The sequence below is a fragment of the Ranitomeya imitator genome, chromosome 9 (assembly GCF_032444005.1).
Source record: "Ranitomeya imitator isolate aRanImi1 chromosome 9, aRanImi1.pri, whole genome shotgun sequence".
Classification (NCBI taxonomy): domain Eukaryota; kingdom Metazoa; phylum Chordata; class Amphibia; order Anura; family Dendrobatidae; genus Ranitomeya; species Ranitomeya imitator.
The window spans coordinates 17925162-17937206 of NC_091290.1; the positions used below are offsets into that span (position 1 = coordinate 17925162).

Here is a 12045-nt window from a genome sequence, read left to right on the forward strand (position 1 = left end):
CTACTATAATACTGCTCCTATGTACAAGAATATAAATACTATAATACTGCCTCTATGTACAAGAATATAACTACTATAATACTGCCCCTATGTACAAGAATAAAATGACCTGGAAGGTGCATTGTGGGGACAGGAGTATGCCGACTCCACCACCAGGTCTGTTTGTTGGTCTCAGGGAATAGTAGAATTATAAGTCACCATGGGAAATGGCAGCAGGGGAGACTGTGTCAGAGTCCTGGATACAGGTTTCAGTGAGGGCCAACAGATTCAGAGAGTTGTTCAGAAAGTCATTATGCAGAAAGGAAAGTTTGCTACAAACAGACCGTGGATTCCAGAGTGCACAATTAAAAGAAGGATATGAAGAAGTGCAAGTAATATTATTAATATTGGGGTGGTTTTGATACGAGGTATAATAGGGGTTGAGGTTGGGGGATGTTGGACCGGGGTAGGGGGAGATATCCCCACGAAATCAGAAGGAGTAGGAGGATAAAGAGCAAGTCAGTATTGGAATTGTAAGAAGTTTTTTGTGCAGTGTGTTTGGGCAAGATAGGCTGAGGTTTTTCAGGAAGGTAAGAAGTGCATGGGAGCTGTACATGGGAGAGGGAAGTATAGAGGAGCTGATGTGTATGAATCGTGATGGAGGGGCGATGGTGCTGTGAATGTGGATGGCAAGGGAACACAGGAAGATAGAAATAAAGCACATGGATAAAAGGGAGAGCAGAGCGTGGGTTACCTGACTCCTGCCCTGACTAACTGCAATGGAATAACTGCCTTTTGCTTGATGCTTTGCTTCGGGGATGCTTGCGTGCACCCCCACATGCGTGCACCCCTTAGGTGTCTAAATTTATAGTCCACAATACAGGGTCAGAAGAGATGGATTGTGTGAACAGATTAGGGATAAATTGGCAGCTGGAGCAGCACAACAGAGGGTGGTTAGATGAGCAAAGACATTGGGGATGGCTCCATTATAATACCTTCCACAAGATAACATCTAGAGTGATGGATATACATTAAACAGTGACTAAAACGTACAATTCAACAAATGAATTATACCAATCATTTAGCAGGCACAATAAAATATGTTGCTCGATGGTAGAGTGGCAGATGGCAGTTATACCATTAGAATGTATTGCAGCAGATGAGACAGCAAGCAGAGGTGGGAAGTTGTACCATGGAATAACTGCCTTTTGCTTGATGCTTATCTTCTGGGATGCTTTGCTTTGGGGATGCTTGTGTGCACCCCCACATGCGCATATTATGGAGAGGGCAATGTGGCGGTATGTTATGGAGAGGGGCATTATGAGGTGGTATATTTATGGAGAAGGGCAGTGTGGAGGTATTTTATGGAGAGTGGCTGTGAGGGTGGACATCATGGAGAGAGGCATTATGAGGGGGTATATTATAGAGTGGGGCAATGTGGAGGACATTATAGAGAGGGGCAGTATGGAGGGATATTTTATGCAGAAAGCAGTTAATAATTCAGCTGAGCAGCATATTAGATATTTATATTTATGGGGCAGTATAATGATACTTTTATTTTTAAGGGCACCGTGTCAGGACACGCTGCTCAAGACAGAGAAGAGAGAAGTTTGCAGAGATGAGCTTTTGCCATGAAATCTCATCATGGCGTCTGGACAAAGTGGAGACAAAAGGAGAACAATTTTAATCAGAAAAGTTACTGATAAGGTACCTGGATGTAAATATGTGTTACTGCCTGAGTCTCATCAGTGATGTGGATCCTGTATTATCAGGAGGATTTTGGCAAGTTTCAAACTCCTTCTCAAATACTCAACGTTTGGTTCTGAGGCTGTACTAATGTACTTATGGTGGTTCTGGTGATGTATTCATGTAATTACCACTTTTAATTTTTTTGTGGCCCTTGGACCAAAAATGTTGTGCACCCCTAAGTTGCTATAATGTCCAGATGCCCTAATTAGGATCCACGGAGTGGGATTAAGTTCATGATAAAACTCCAAAACTTGTGTTTGTGTGAATGCAGACATGCAGTGCATATATGAAGACTTGTGACTACCTATAGGGGCTGCGGTTTGCATACAGTAGGTCCTCAAATTCCAAACAAGGTGCTTACCCAATAAATCTCTGCCCCCAGCAGTAATAGCCCGCTGCCAGCTTGTAAAGATTCTGCAATTTACCAGAGCCGCTAGACATTAATATTCCTCGGCAATTCGTTCAAGAAGAAAAATTGTAACAAAAGCAAAAAAATGGGGCGACCTCATCTATCCTGGTAATCGCAGCGGAATTAGGAGTGGGACAGGCACAGTCAGGATATGCTGCTAATGACCCTATTCTGGGGAATTAATGAGCCTTAAACCAAGATCATTCGCCGTTGTGGCCGTAGACAAAGTATATAATGCGGCCGCTTTTTCACATTAGCCATTGTGTACTGTAATTCAAATGTCACAAAAACGCAACCGTAGAGTAATGTCCTGATATTCTACTGGTTTATTGTCCTCGGGTTCCTCCAGAATATTAACCCCTTATTATCCACAAGCAGTAGCGTATTGAAATAAAATGTGAGTTTTGTACCAAGATGCAGATGTAAAAGCCATATCTCTTCACAGCATTTGAAACTCTGTTGTTGTTTTTTCTAATACAAAGTTATAAATCCTTTGCATAGACAGAAACTAGATGATAAAAATTCTGTTTTCCTGCAACCTCCACTAGGGGGAGCTTACTATATATTGTGCTGTCTGCAGTAAGCTCCCCCTTGTGGTGACTGTTGGAAGATAGAAGTGTACATTTTGCTTTCCAGTATGGCATAGACAAGTTGTGCCTCCTAAGGCACGAAATCCGAAAAGTGACTGTCCCTTCTGCACCTGTAGCAGCCAAAGGCAAACTCTGCTCTGCTACAGTTGACAAATTATTATTATTATTGCATCCACTTGTCTGGGCTGCCTGTTTGCAGAAACTTGACCTGTATATTGGATAGAAGGTTCCTAATGATAGGGGCTGCAGAGATCTGCTGCTAATAATGTAAACCTGAAGGCCTTCAGCCATGAGGTCTATGATTTAATCAGTGATTATGATATGTCATCTTAAACTCGAGTTTTTGATTTATGTTCTGCACTTGACACACTGAGGAAATACATCAATTAAATGCCATCACTTATTTGTGTTTTGCAGAGTGTGAAAAGGTAAATGGTTGCATTGCAATTATCTAACGCTAGGTGGCTCTTGAAAGTGCTCACTTGCTCGAATTAAAAGGAATGTTTCATGTTTGTTTTAAAACAGATACCTGTGATACATGCTTGGAGTTGTGTGCATGCTCAGTGACCTGCAATGAGGCCATTGTGCAGGTCAGGGGGAGGAGGCGAGCTGTAACATCACTTTTTGCACACCTCTGCTCCATTCAAGATGGTGCAGGATACCATAGTTGCAGAGTCTCTGTTTTGGGCTTCAGAGCCCTGTTAACATTTTAAGAATAATCCTTTAAACTATTCATCTTTACATGATTCTCCTACTCCATTTCTTCCTATCTATCTGGTTTTGCAGAAAGGTTAGAATCCTATCACAGCACTTGCTGAGTCCTGGTTGTGGTGATGCAGAACTGCTGTCCTCTCACATTGCTGAGTCAAAGTGTGTTCTGTCTGATGCATCTTTAGCCTGCCTCCTGCTTGTGATAAGTTTCTTCCTGTCAGTTCTTTCAGGGAGGAGGAAGAGAAGACAGGCTGAAGCTCCATCCCATGGAATACACTGAAGAATCTGCACACAACACATACATATAGTATAAATCAGCAGTGTGAGACAGTGGAGCTTTCTAATTCTGCAGCTAAATTGTTCTACAGTGTAGGCTATTCATAGAAACAAGCAAGGCAGAGCTGGATGTGAAATGGAAGAGTCTGCTAGGAAGCATTTGATTGCTGATCCATTTTCATTCAGTATATAAAAGTATAACTTTATTCCCCAAAATGTAAAATAAGTGATACAAAAACATGTTAGAGGCTGTGGTCTACTACAAGCTCTCTCCAATATACGGGCTCTAACAAACATTCCCACTCCCCTTCCAAGACAAGAAAGGCACATCAAGGATCAGGAATGGGTGGCCATAAAACTTAGGGGAGCACGTCTTGCTCTGATAGTGAGGAAACACTTAGCTAACATAAATGAATTCAAGTCTACAGGTCCAGATGAATTACACCCCAGAGTACTGAAGGAGATAGCAGAAGAAATTTTTGAACCACTCTCCATAATCTTTGAAAATTCTTGGAGAACAGGAGAAGTCCCAGAAGACTGGAGAAGAGCAAATATTGTTCCTATCTTCAAAAAGGGGAAGAAGGTGGACCCAGGGAACTACAGGCCGGTGAGTCAGACATCTATACCAGGAAAGATCTTTGAACAAATTATTAAACAACATGTATGTAATTCCCTGCATAAGAATGAAGTGAGCAACCAGAGTCAGCATGGGTTTGTAACTAATAAGTCATATCAGACTAACTTAATTTCCTTCTATGACAGAATCACTGACTGGGTGGATCAGGGAAATGCTGTAGATATATTATATCTTGACTTCAGTAAAGCATTTGACAAAGTATCTCACACCATCCTTATTGAATGGAATGTACAAGGCAACTGTTAGGTGGATTCATAACTGGCTTAGTGATCGGACCCAAAGAGTGGTCGTAAATTGCTGCACATCCAGTTGGAAGAATGTCTTAAGTGGGGTACCACAGGGTTCTGTCCTGGGCCCTGTATTGCTCAACATCTTTATCAATGGTTTAGATGAAGGAATTGAGGGTAAACTGATTAAATTTGCTGATGACACAAAGCTAGGAGGGATAGCTAATACTAGAGAAGAGAGAGGATTCAAAAAAAGATAAATAAACTGGAGCAGTGGGCAGCAACTAACAGAATGGTTTTTAACAAGGAAAAATGCAAAGTACTACATCTTGGCAATAAAAATGAAAAAAGCATATACAGAATGGAAGGAATAGGGCTAAGCAACAGCACATGTGAAAAAGACTTGGGTATATTAATAGATCACAGACTGCACATCAGTCAACAGTGTGATGCATCAGCAAAAAGGGCAAATACAATTCTGAGATGTATTAACAGAAGCATACAGTCTAGATCACATGAAGTCATTATTGCCCTCTACTCCTCTTTGGTCAGACCTCACATGGAATTCTGTGTCCAGTTTTGGGTACCACATTTTAAAAAAAGACATCAACAAACTGGAGAAAGTTCAGAGAAGAGCGACCAGAATAGTTTTACCCGAAGCCCATGTTTGGGGCAAGTCGGTGAGTGTGCGTGAACGTGTTCTGCTCTCCATGATTCCCAGAGCTGTGATGCATTGCAAAAGTTTTATACTTTTGTTAAAAGGATTCATGATCATAAAGTTTCCCACGCTCGCTTGTAAATTGCAGAAGAACCTGAGAACAAATGCTGACTCTTTTTAGCAGTGTTACATTGTAACTGTCCGATTGTCCTGCTCCCTTTCGATCATCATTCCCTATTGGTCCGTCAACTTTTGTTTCTGAGGTTTTTAATCCTAATACTTAAAATCCTTAAAAAAAAACAACTTGTTCTCCCTCGGAACCGATCCGCGCTGGCACATTTGTCAGAAGTGCGGGTACATTTACGCACAAGAACACATTCTACTCCAACCTGACGACAAGCGCTGACCCCGGCAGACGAGGGCAAATGTATTAAACTCTTTGCAACCGTGACTTGCATAATTACCGCAAAGATGTTCCTAGTAACAGATTTGCTCCAGAATTAGGTCACGGTGTTCAAAAAAAGCAAAGATTATTTCAAACCAACAATGCCCTTGGCTACGCATTCCCTGAAATGACTCTTAAGATATGAAGAAAAAATTTTTTTTGAAACTTTGGAAATTTTTAATTTAATTTTTTTATTTATTTTGCATTTATAATTAAGATGGAAATGAAGGGTGAAGACTCTGTATGCGGAGACGTCGGAGACGCCCGATTGCCTGCAGCAGCTCTTGGAATCCTTGACTTCTCTTCTATTTACTCGCCGAGCTTTTAATGTAAATAAACGCGCGCGTTTAGCGATATACGGGAAGATGTTTCCTCATGGAATATTCATAAAGCCGTGACTTGACGTATCATTTATGACACTTTTGTAATGTGTATGCAAATGCCGTTCCTGGGCTTGTTACTGACTTATATACCAGTTGTTCGCTTTTTTACGGAGGTGAATCTCAATGTACTTGGTCGGATTAGAGATTTCTTTCATCCCAAAATACATGAAAATTCATGCTTATGTTATTTCTGAAGTTACAGATGGTTATAAGGAGTTTTTCTGCTTCATTATAGGCTTTAGTAACATCAAAAATGAAGATTGACCAGTGCCCCTAGTGGTCGCTTGTTGTCAGTGCAGGTGCAGAATTTTTTTTATTTTTTATTTTTTTGCAATCTTTTTTAGATTTTTTGCTTTTGCTTCTTATTTTATATTTGGCTTTTCCTTTTTACACTTAAAGGGGGTTACTAAGGGTAAGTACAGTGATGTCACACATAATACAGCTCGGGGTTATAGGGGTATTTATGGCTGGGGCCATTTGGAGACATTTTTGGTGTCTTTTACCCCCTTTTAGGCGTCATGTAATAATTTTACAGAATAGTCTATAATGAGCTGTAATCAGCGTCAGGCCTCCTCCATTATCTTTTCCTCTTTTCCGCAGATGCTTATGTTGCAGCATATGTTACCCATGTAGCAGCGTATGAACATTCTCCATCACCCCCAGAAATGAGCAGCCGAGAAGCAAACACAGAAAAATGTAAAAAAAAGCAGCCGACGATCACATGTCACACGTCCTATATGAACTCCTCAAGAGCAGGTGCAGATAAATACACGGCAGCGCAATAACATGTGTTTCTCTAATATGGCTGTAGCAGAGCTGTGTTTGTCTAATGTTGCTGTAGCAGAGCTGTGTTTCTCTAATATGGCTGTAGCAGAGCTGTGTTTGTCTAATGTGGCTGTAGCAGAGCTGTGTTTGTCTAATGTGGCTGTAGCAGAGCTGTGTTTGTCTAATGTGGCTGTAGCAGAGCTGTGTTTGTCTAATGTGGCTGTAGCAGAGCTGTGTTTGTCTAATGTGGCTGTAGCAGAGCTGTGTTAGTCTAGTATGGCTGTAGCAGGGCTGTGTTTGTCTAATATGGCTGTAGCAGAGCTGTATTTGTGTAATATGGCTGTAGCAGAGCTGTGTTTGTCTAATGTGGCTGTAGCAGAGCTGTGTTTGTCTAATGTGGCTGTAGCAGAGCTGTGTTTGTCTAATGTGGCTGTAGCAGAGCTGTGTTAGTCTAGTATGGCTGTAGCAGGGCTGTGTTTGTCTAATATGGCTGTAGCAGAGCTGTATTTGTGTAATATGGCTGTAGCAGAGCTGTGTTTGTCTAGTATGGGTGTAGCAGAGCTGTGTTTGTCTAATGTGGCTGTAGCAGAGCTGTGTTTGTGTAATATGGCTGTAGCAGAGCTGTGTTTGTCTAGTGTGGCTGTAGCAGAGCTGTGTTTGTGTAATGTGGCTGTAGCAGAGCTGTGTTTGTGTAATATGGCTCTAGCAGAGCTGTGTTTGTCTAGTATGGGTGTAGCAGAGCTGTGTTTGACTAATGTGGCTGTAGCAGAGCTGTGTTTGTGTAATATGGCTGTGGCAGAGCTGTGTTTGTCTACTATGGGTGTAGCAGAGCTGTGTTAGTCTAATGTGGCTGTAGCAGAGCTGTGTTTGTCTAATGTGGCTGTAGCAGAGCTGTGTTTGTCTAATGTTGCTGTAGCAGAGCTGTGTTTGTCTAATGTGGCTGTAGCAGAGCTGTGTTTGTCTAATGTGGCTGTAGCAGAGCTGTGTTTGTCTAATGTTGCTGTAGCAGAGCTGTGTTTGTCTAATGTGGCTGTAGCAGAGCTGTGTTTGTCTAATATGGCTGTAGCAGAGCTGTGTTAGTCTAATATGGCTGTAGCAGAGCTGTGTTTGTCTAATGTGGCTGTAGCAGGGCTGTGTTTGTCTAATGTGGCTGTAGCAGAGCTGTGTTTGTCTAGTATGGATGTAGCAGAGCTGTGTTTGTCTAATATGGCTGTAGCAGAGCTGTGTTTGTCTAATATGGCTGTAGCAGAGCTGTGTTTGTCTAGTATGGCTGTAGCACAGCTGTGTTTGTCTAATATGGCTGCAACAGAGCTGTGTTTGTCTAGTATGGTTGCAGCAGAGCTGTGTTTGTCTAATATGGCTGTAGCAGAGCTGTGTTTGTCTAATGTGGCTGTAGCAGAGCTGTGTTTGTCTAATATGGCTGCAGCAGAGCTGTGTTTGTCTAATATGGCTGCAGCAGAGCTGTGTTTGTCTAATATGGCTGTAGCAGAGCTGTGTTAGTCTAATGTGGCTGTAGCAGAGCTGTGTTTGTCTAATGTGGCTGTAGCAGAGCTGTGTTTGTCTAATGTGGCTGTAGCAGAGCTGTGTTTGTCTAGTATGGATGTAGCAGAGCTGTGTTTGTCTAATATGGCTGTAGCAGAGCTGTGTTTGTCTAATATGGCTGTAGCAGAGCTGTGTTTGTCTAGTATGGCTGTAGCAGAGCTGTGTTTGTCTAATATGGCTGCAACAGAGCTGTGTTTGTCTAGTATGGTTGCAGCAGAGCTGTGTTTGTCTAATATGGCTGTAGCAGAGCTGTGTTTGTCTAATGTGGCTGTAGCAGAGCTGTGTTTGTCTAATATGGCTGTAGCAGAGCTGTGTTTGTCTAATATGGCTGTAGCAGAGCTGTGTTTGTCTAATATGACTGCAGCACTTGACAACATCTGTAAGGAGTTTGTATGTTCTCCCCGTGTTTGTGTGGGTTTCCTCCAGATTCTCCGGTTTCCTCCCATCAAAGACATACTGATAGGGAATGTAGATTGTGAGCCCCAATGGGGACAGAGATGATGTTGTAAAGCGCTGTGGAATTGATGGCGTTATATAAGCAAGTAAAATAAAAAAATTAAAAAGAAAAATACTTTAGGCTCTCATCATATCTTCTTCTGAGCACATTACAGCCCCTTGCACCTGCCCCTTTGCCATACTCCAGACACAAATTATTTTTCCTGTCTGGATGTTTTCATTGCATTAATCCCCTGCCGGACACTTTTCAATATATTTTCATTCATTCCATTTATGTTGTATTTTGTTTGCTTGAAAATCACATCTACAGACGTAGCAGAGCAGAGTCTTCTATTTAATGTATTTTTTCTCCCAGAAGTCACATGGCGACCGGCATCCACTTGCTCGAACTTAAAAATCATCCCATTGAATTTTATTATTTACAGTTAGGGCCAGAAATATTTGGACAGTGACACAATTTTCGCGAGTTGGGCTCTGCATGCCACCACATTGGATTTGAAATGAAACCTCTACAACAGAATTCAAGTGCAGATTGTAACGTTTAATTTGAAGGGTTGAACAAAAATATCTGATAGAAAATGTAGGAATTGTACACATTTCTTTACAAACACTCCACATTTTAGGAGGTCAAAAGTAATTGGACAAATAAACATAACCCAAACAAAATATTTTTATTTTCAATATTTTGTTGCAAATCCTTTGGAGGCAATCACTGCCTTAAGTCTGGAACCCATGGACATCACCAAACGCTGGGTTTCCTCCTTCTTAATGCTTTGCCAGGCCTTTACAGCCGCAGCCTTCAGGTCTTGCTTGTTTGTGGGTCTTTCCGTCTTAAGTCTGGATTTGAGCAAGTGAAATGCATGCTCAATTGGGTTTAGATCTGGAGATTGACTTGGCCATTGCAGAATGTTCCACTTTTTGGCACTCATGAACTCCTGGGTAGCTTTGGCTGTATGCTTGGGGTCATTGTCCATCTGTACTATGAAGCGCCGTCCAATCAACTTTGCAGCATTTGGCTGAATCTGGGCTGAAAGTATATCCCGGTACACTTCAGAATTCATCCGGCTACTCTTGTCTGCTCTTATGTCATCAATAAACACAAGTGACCCAGTGCCATTGAAAGCCATGCATGCCCATGCCATCACGTTGCCTCCACCATGTTTTACAGAGGATGTGGTGTGCCTTGGATCATGTGCCGTTCCCTTTCTTCTCCAAACTTTTTTCTTCCCATCATTCTGGTACAGGTTGATCTTTGTCTCATCTGTCCATAGAATACTTTTCCAGAACTGAGCTGGCTTCTTGAGGTGTTTTTCTGTCTATTTTTGGTATTGATGAATGGTTTGCATCTAGATGTGAACCCTTTGTATTTACGGTCATGGAGTCTTCTCTTTACTGTTGACTTAGAGACAGATACACCTACTTCACTGAGAGTGTTCTGGACTTCAGTTGATGTTGTGAACGGGTTCTTCTTCACCAAATTAAGTATGCGGCGATCATCCACCACTGTTGTCATCCGTGGACGCCCAGGCCTTTTTGAGTTCCCAAGCTCACCAGTCAATTCCTTTTTTCTCAGAATGTACCCAACTGTTGATTTTGCTACTCCAAGCATGTCTGCTATCTCTCTGATGGATTTTTTCTTTTTTTTCAGCCTCAGGATGTTCTGCTTCACCTTAATTGAGAGTTCCTTTGACCGCATGTTGTCTGCTCACAGCAACAGCTTCCAAATGCAAAACCACACACCTGGAATCCACCCCTGACCTTTTAACTACTTCATTGATTACAGGTTAACGAGGGAGACGCCTTCAGAGTTAATTGCAGCCCTTAGAGTCCATTGTCCAATTACTTTTGGTCCCTTGAAAAAGAGGACGCTATGCATTACAGAGCTATGATTCCTAAACCCTTTCTCCGATTTGGATGTGGAAACTATCATATTGCAGCTGGGAGTGTGCACTTTCAGCCCATATTATATATATAATTGTATTTCTGAACATGTTTTTGTAAACAGCTAAAATAACAAAACTTGTGTCACTGTCCAAATATTTCTGGCCCTAACTGTATTTGTATGATTTTGAGATTTCATTGTGTTGGTATAAAAAAGTAGTAAATAGTAAAGAATATGGATTATTGTTGCTCTGTCGCCACCATGTGGCCATTCTAGGATATTACAGTACTATTGACAAAAAATATAAATATATTTTCTTTTTCTTTTGTGAAGTTGTCCGGAATAGTGAGAGGTTATGGATCCGTTGGTGGTCACTTTACGTGACCTTTAAAACTGGAGGAACAATCTGACCTAAATTGAAGACTCAGGGCAAATAATGTGAGCCACCTAAAGGTGACCTGCAGCTTCATACCATGTCACCCTGTCCTAAGTGTGATATACTGTGAGGTGTGCTGCGATAAATGCCTATGCCCAAAGCTGTAGAGATGTGCAGTGGCGCTGGGAAGAGCCGGCCGGGGTGAGGCCTGACTAGTCTCATCTTTGGATTTGTTTCTAGCCGGCTATTCCCAGCGCTGCTGCTGCTGCTGTTAATGGACAGGTCTCTCACTAGTGTGTACATAGGGGGTCCAGGGCAGCACTGGACTTGTTTGTGTTCCACTTGTAGGATCTTCTGCCTGTTGTTTGGACAACATGAAGCGAAAGGGTCAAAGGTAACACAAAGCAACAGTAAAGGATATGACCGCCCTCATCATTAAAGTGGGGCCTAATGTCGCTCCTGTCTCATCCTGCTGCAGTTATAACTGGCATCAATCACTATTTTTCTATCCATCCCTTTATCTGCACTTGTTTCCGTAGCGGATCCAGTGCCATTTCCATGGTGCAGTTCACCTGTCCTCATCGTTACACCTTACAGTCACAGCAGTTTTAATCCTGTCCATCGACAACATGCAGAACAATCCTTTTATTCCTGGGAGGAGCGTCCCCTTGTCTTCTACATTAACACATAATTAGCAAATTAACTAAAGTAACCTGCAACCACTGCACAGCACAACCTGATAGCACCTGCTAATAGCGGGGCTCCTTATTGTGTCCTTGGATGCTGATCATCCGGGGGGCCCGATGTTGTACATTGGGGGGGAGAAAGGACTAAGTACATGGTTCCTGAGGTCAAGGGATTGGAGGAGACACCAGGTCAGGTGACAGCTATGATACAGTTATTAATTATAAAAGGCCCAAGAAGGCAGAAAAGGAAAGGAGTTGGAGACTGGACCTGTGG

The 12045-nt window shown here is 42.1% G+C and overlaps 1 protein-coding gene across 1 annotated transcript in view; it reads left to right on the plus strand.

The window, feature by feature from the left end:
- Positions 1–206: 206 nt before the first annotated feature.
- Positions 207–12045, plus strand: part of LOC138648586 (hatching enzyme 1.2-like) — a 34736-nt gene continuing 22897 nt past the window's right edge. Inside the window, exons 1-3 of the mRNA XM_069738376.1 lie at positions 207–371; positions 6464–6476; positions 6665–6820. Coding sequence (XP_069594477.1) covers positions 207–371; positions 6464–6476; positions 6665–6820 — 334 coding nt within the window. The remainder of the gene's footprint in view (positions 372–6463; positions 6477–6664; positions 6821–12045) is intronic.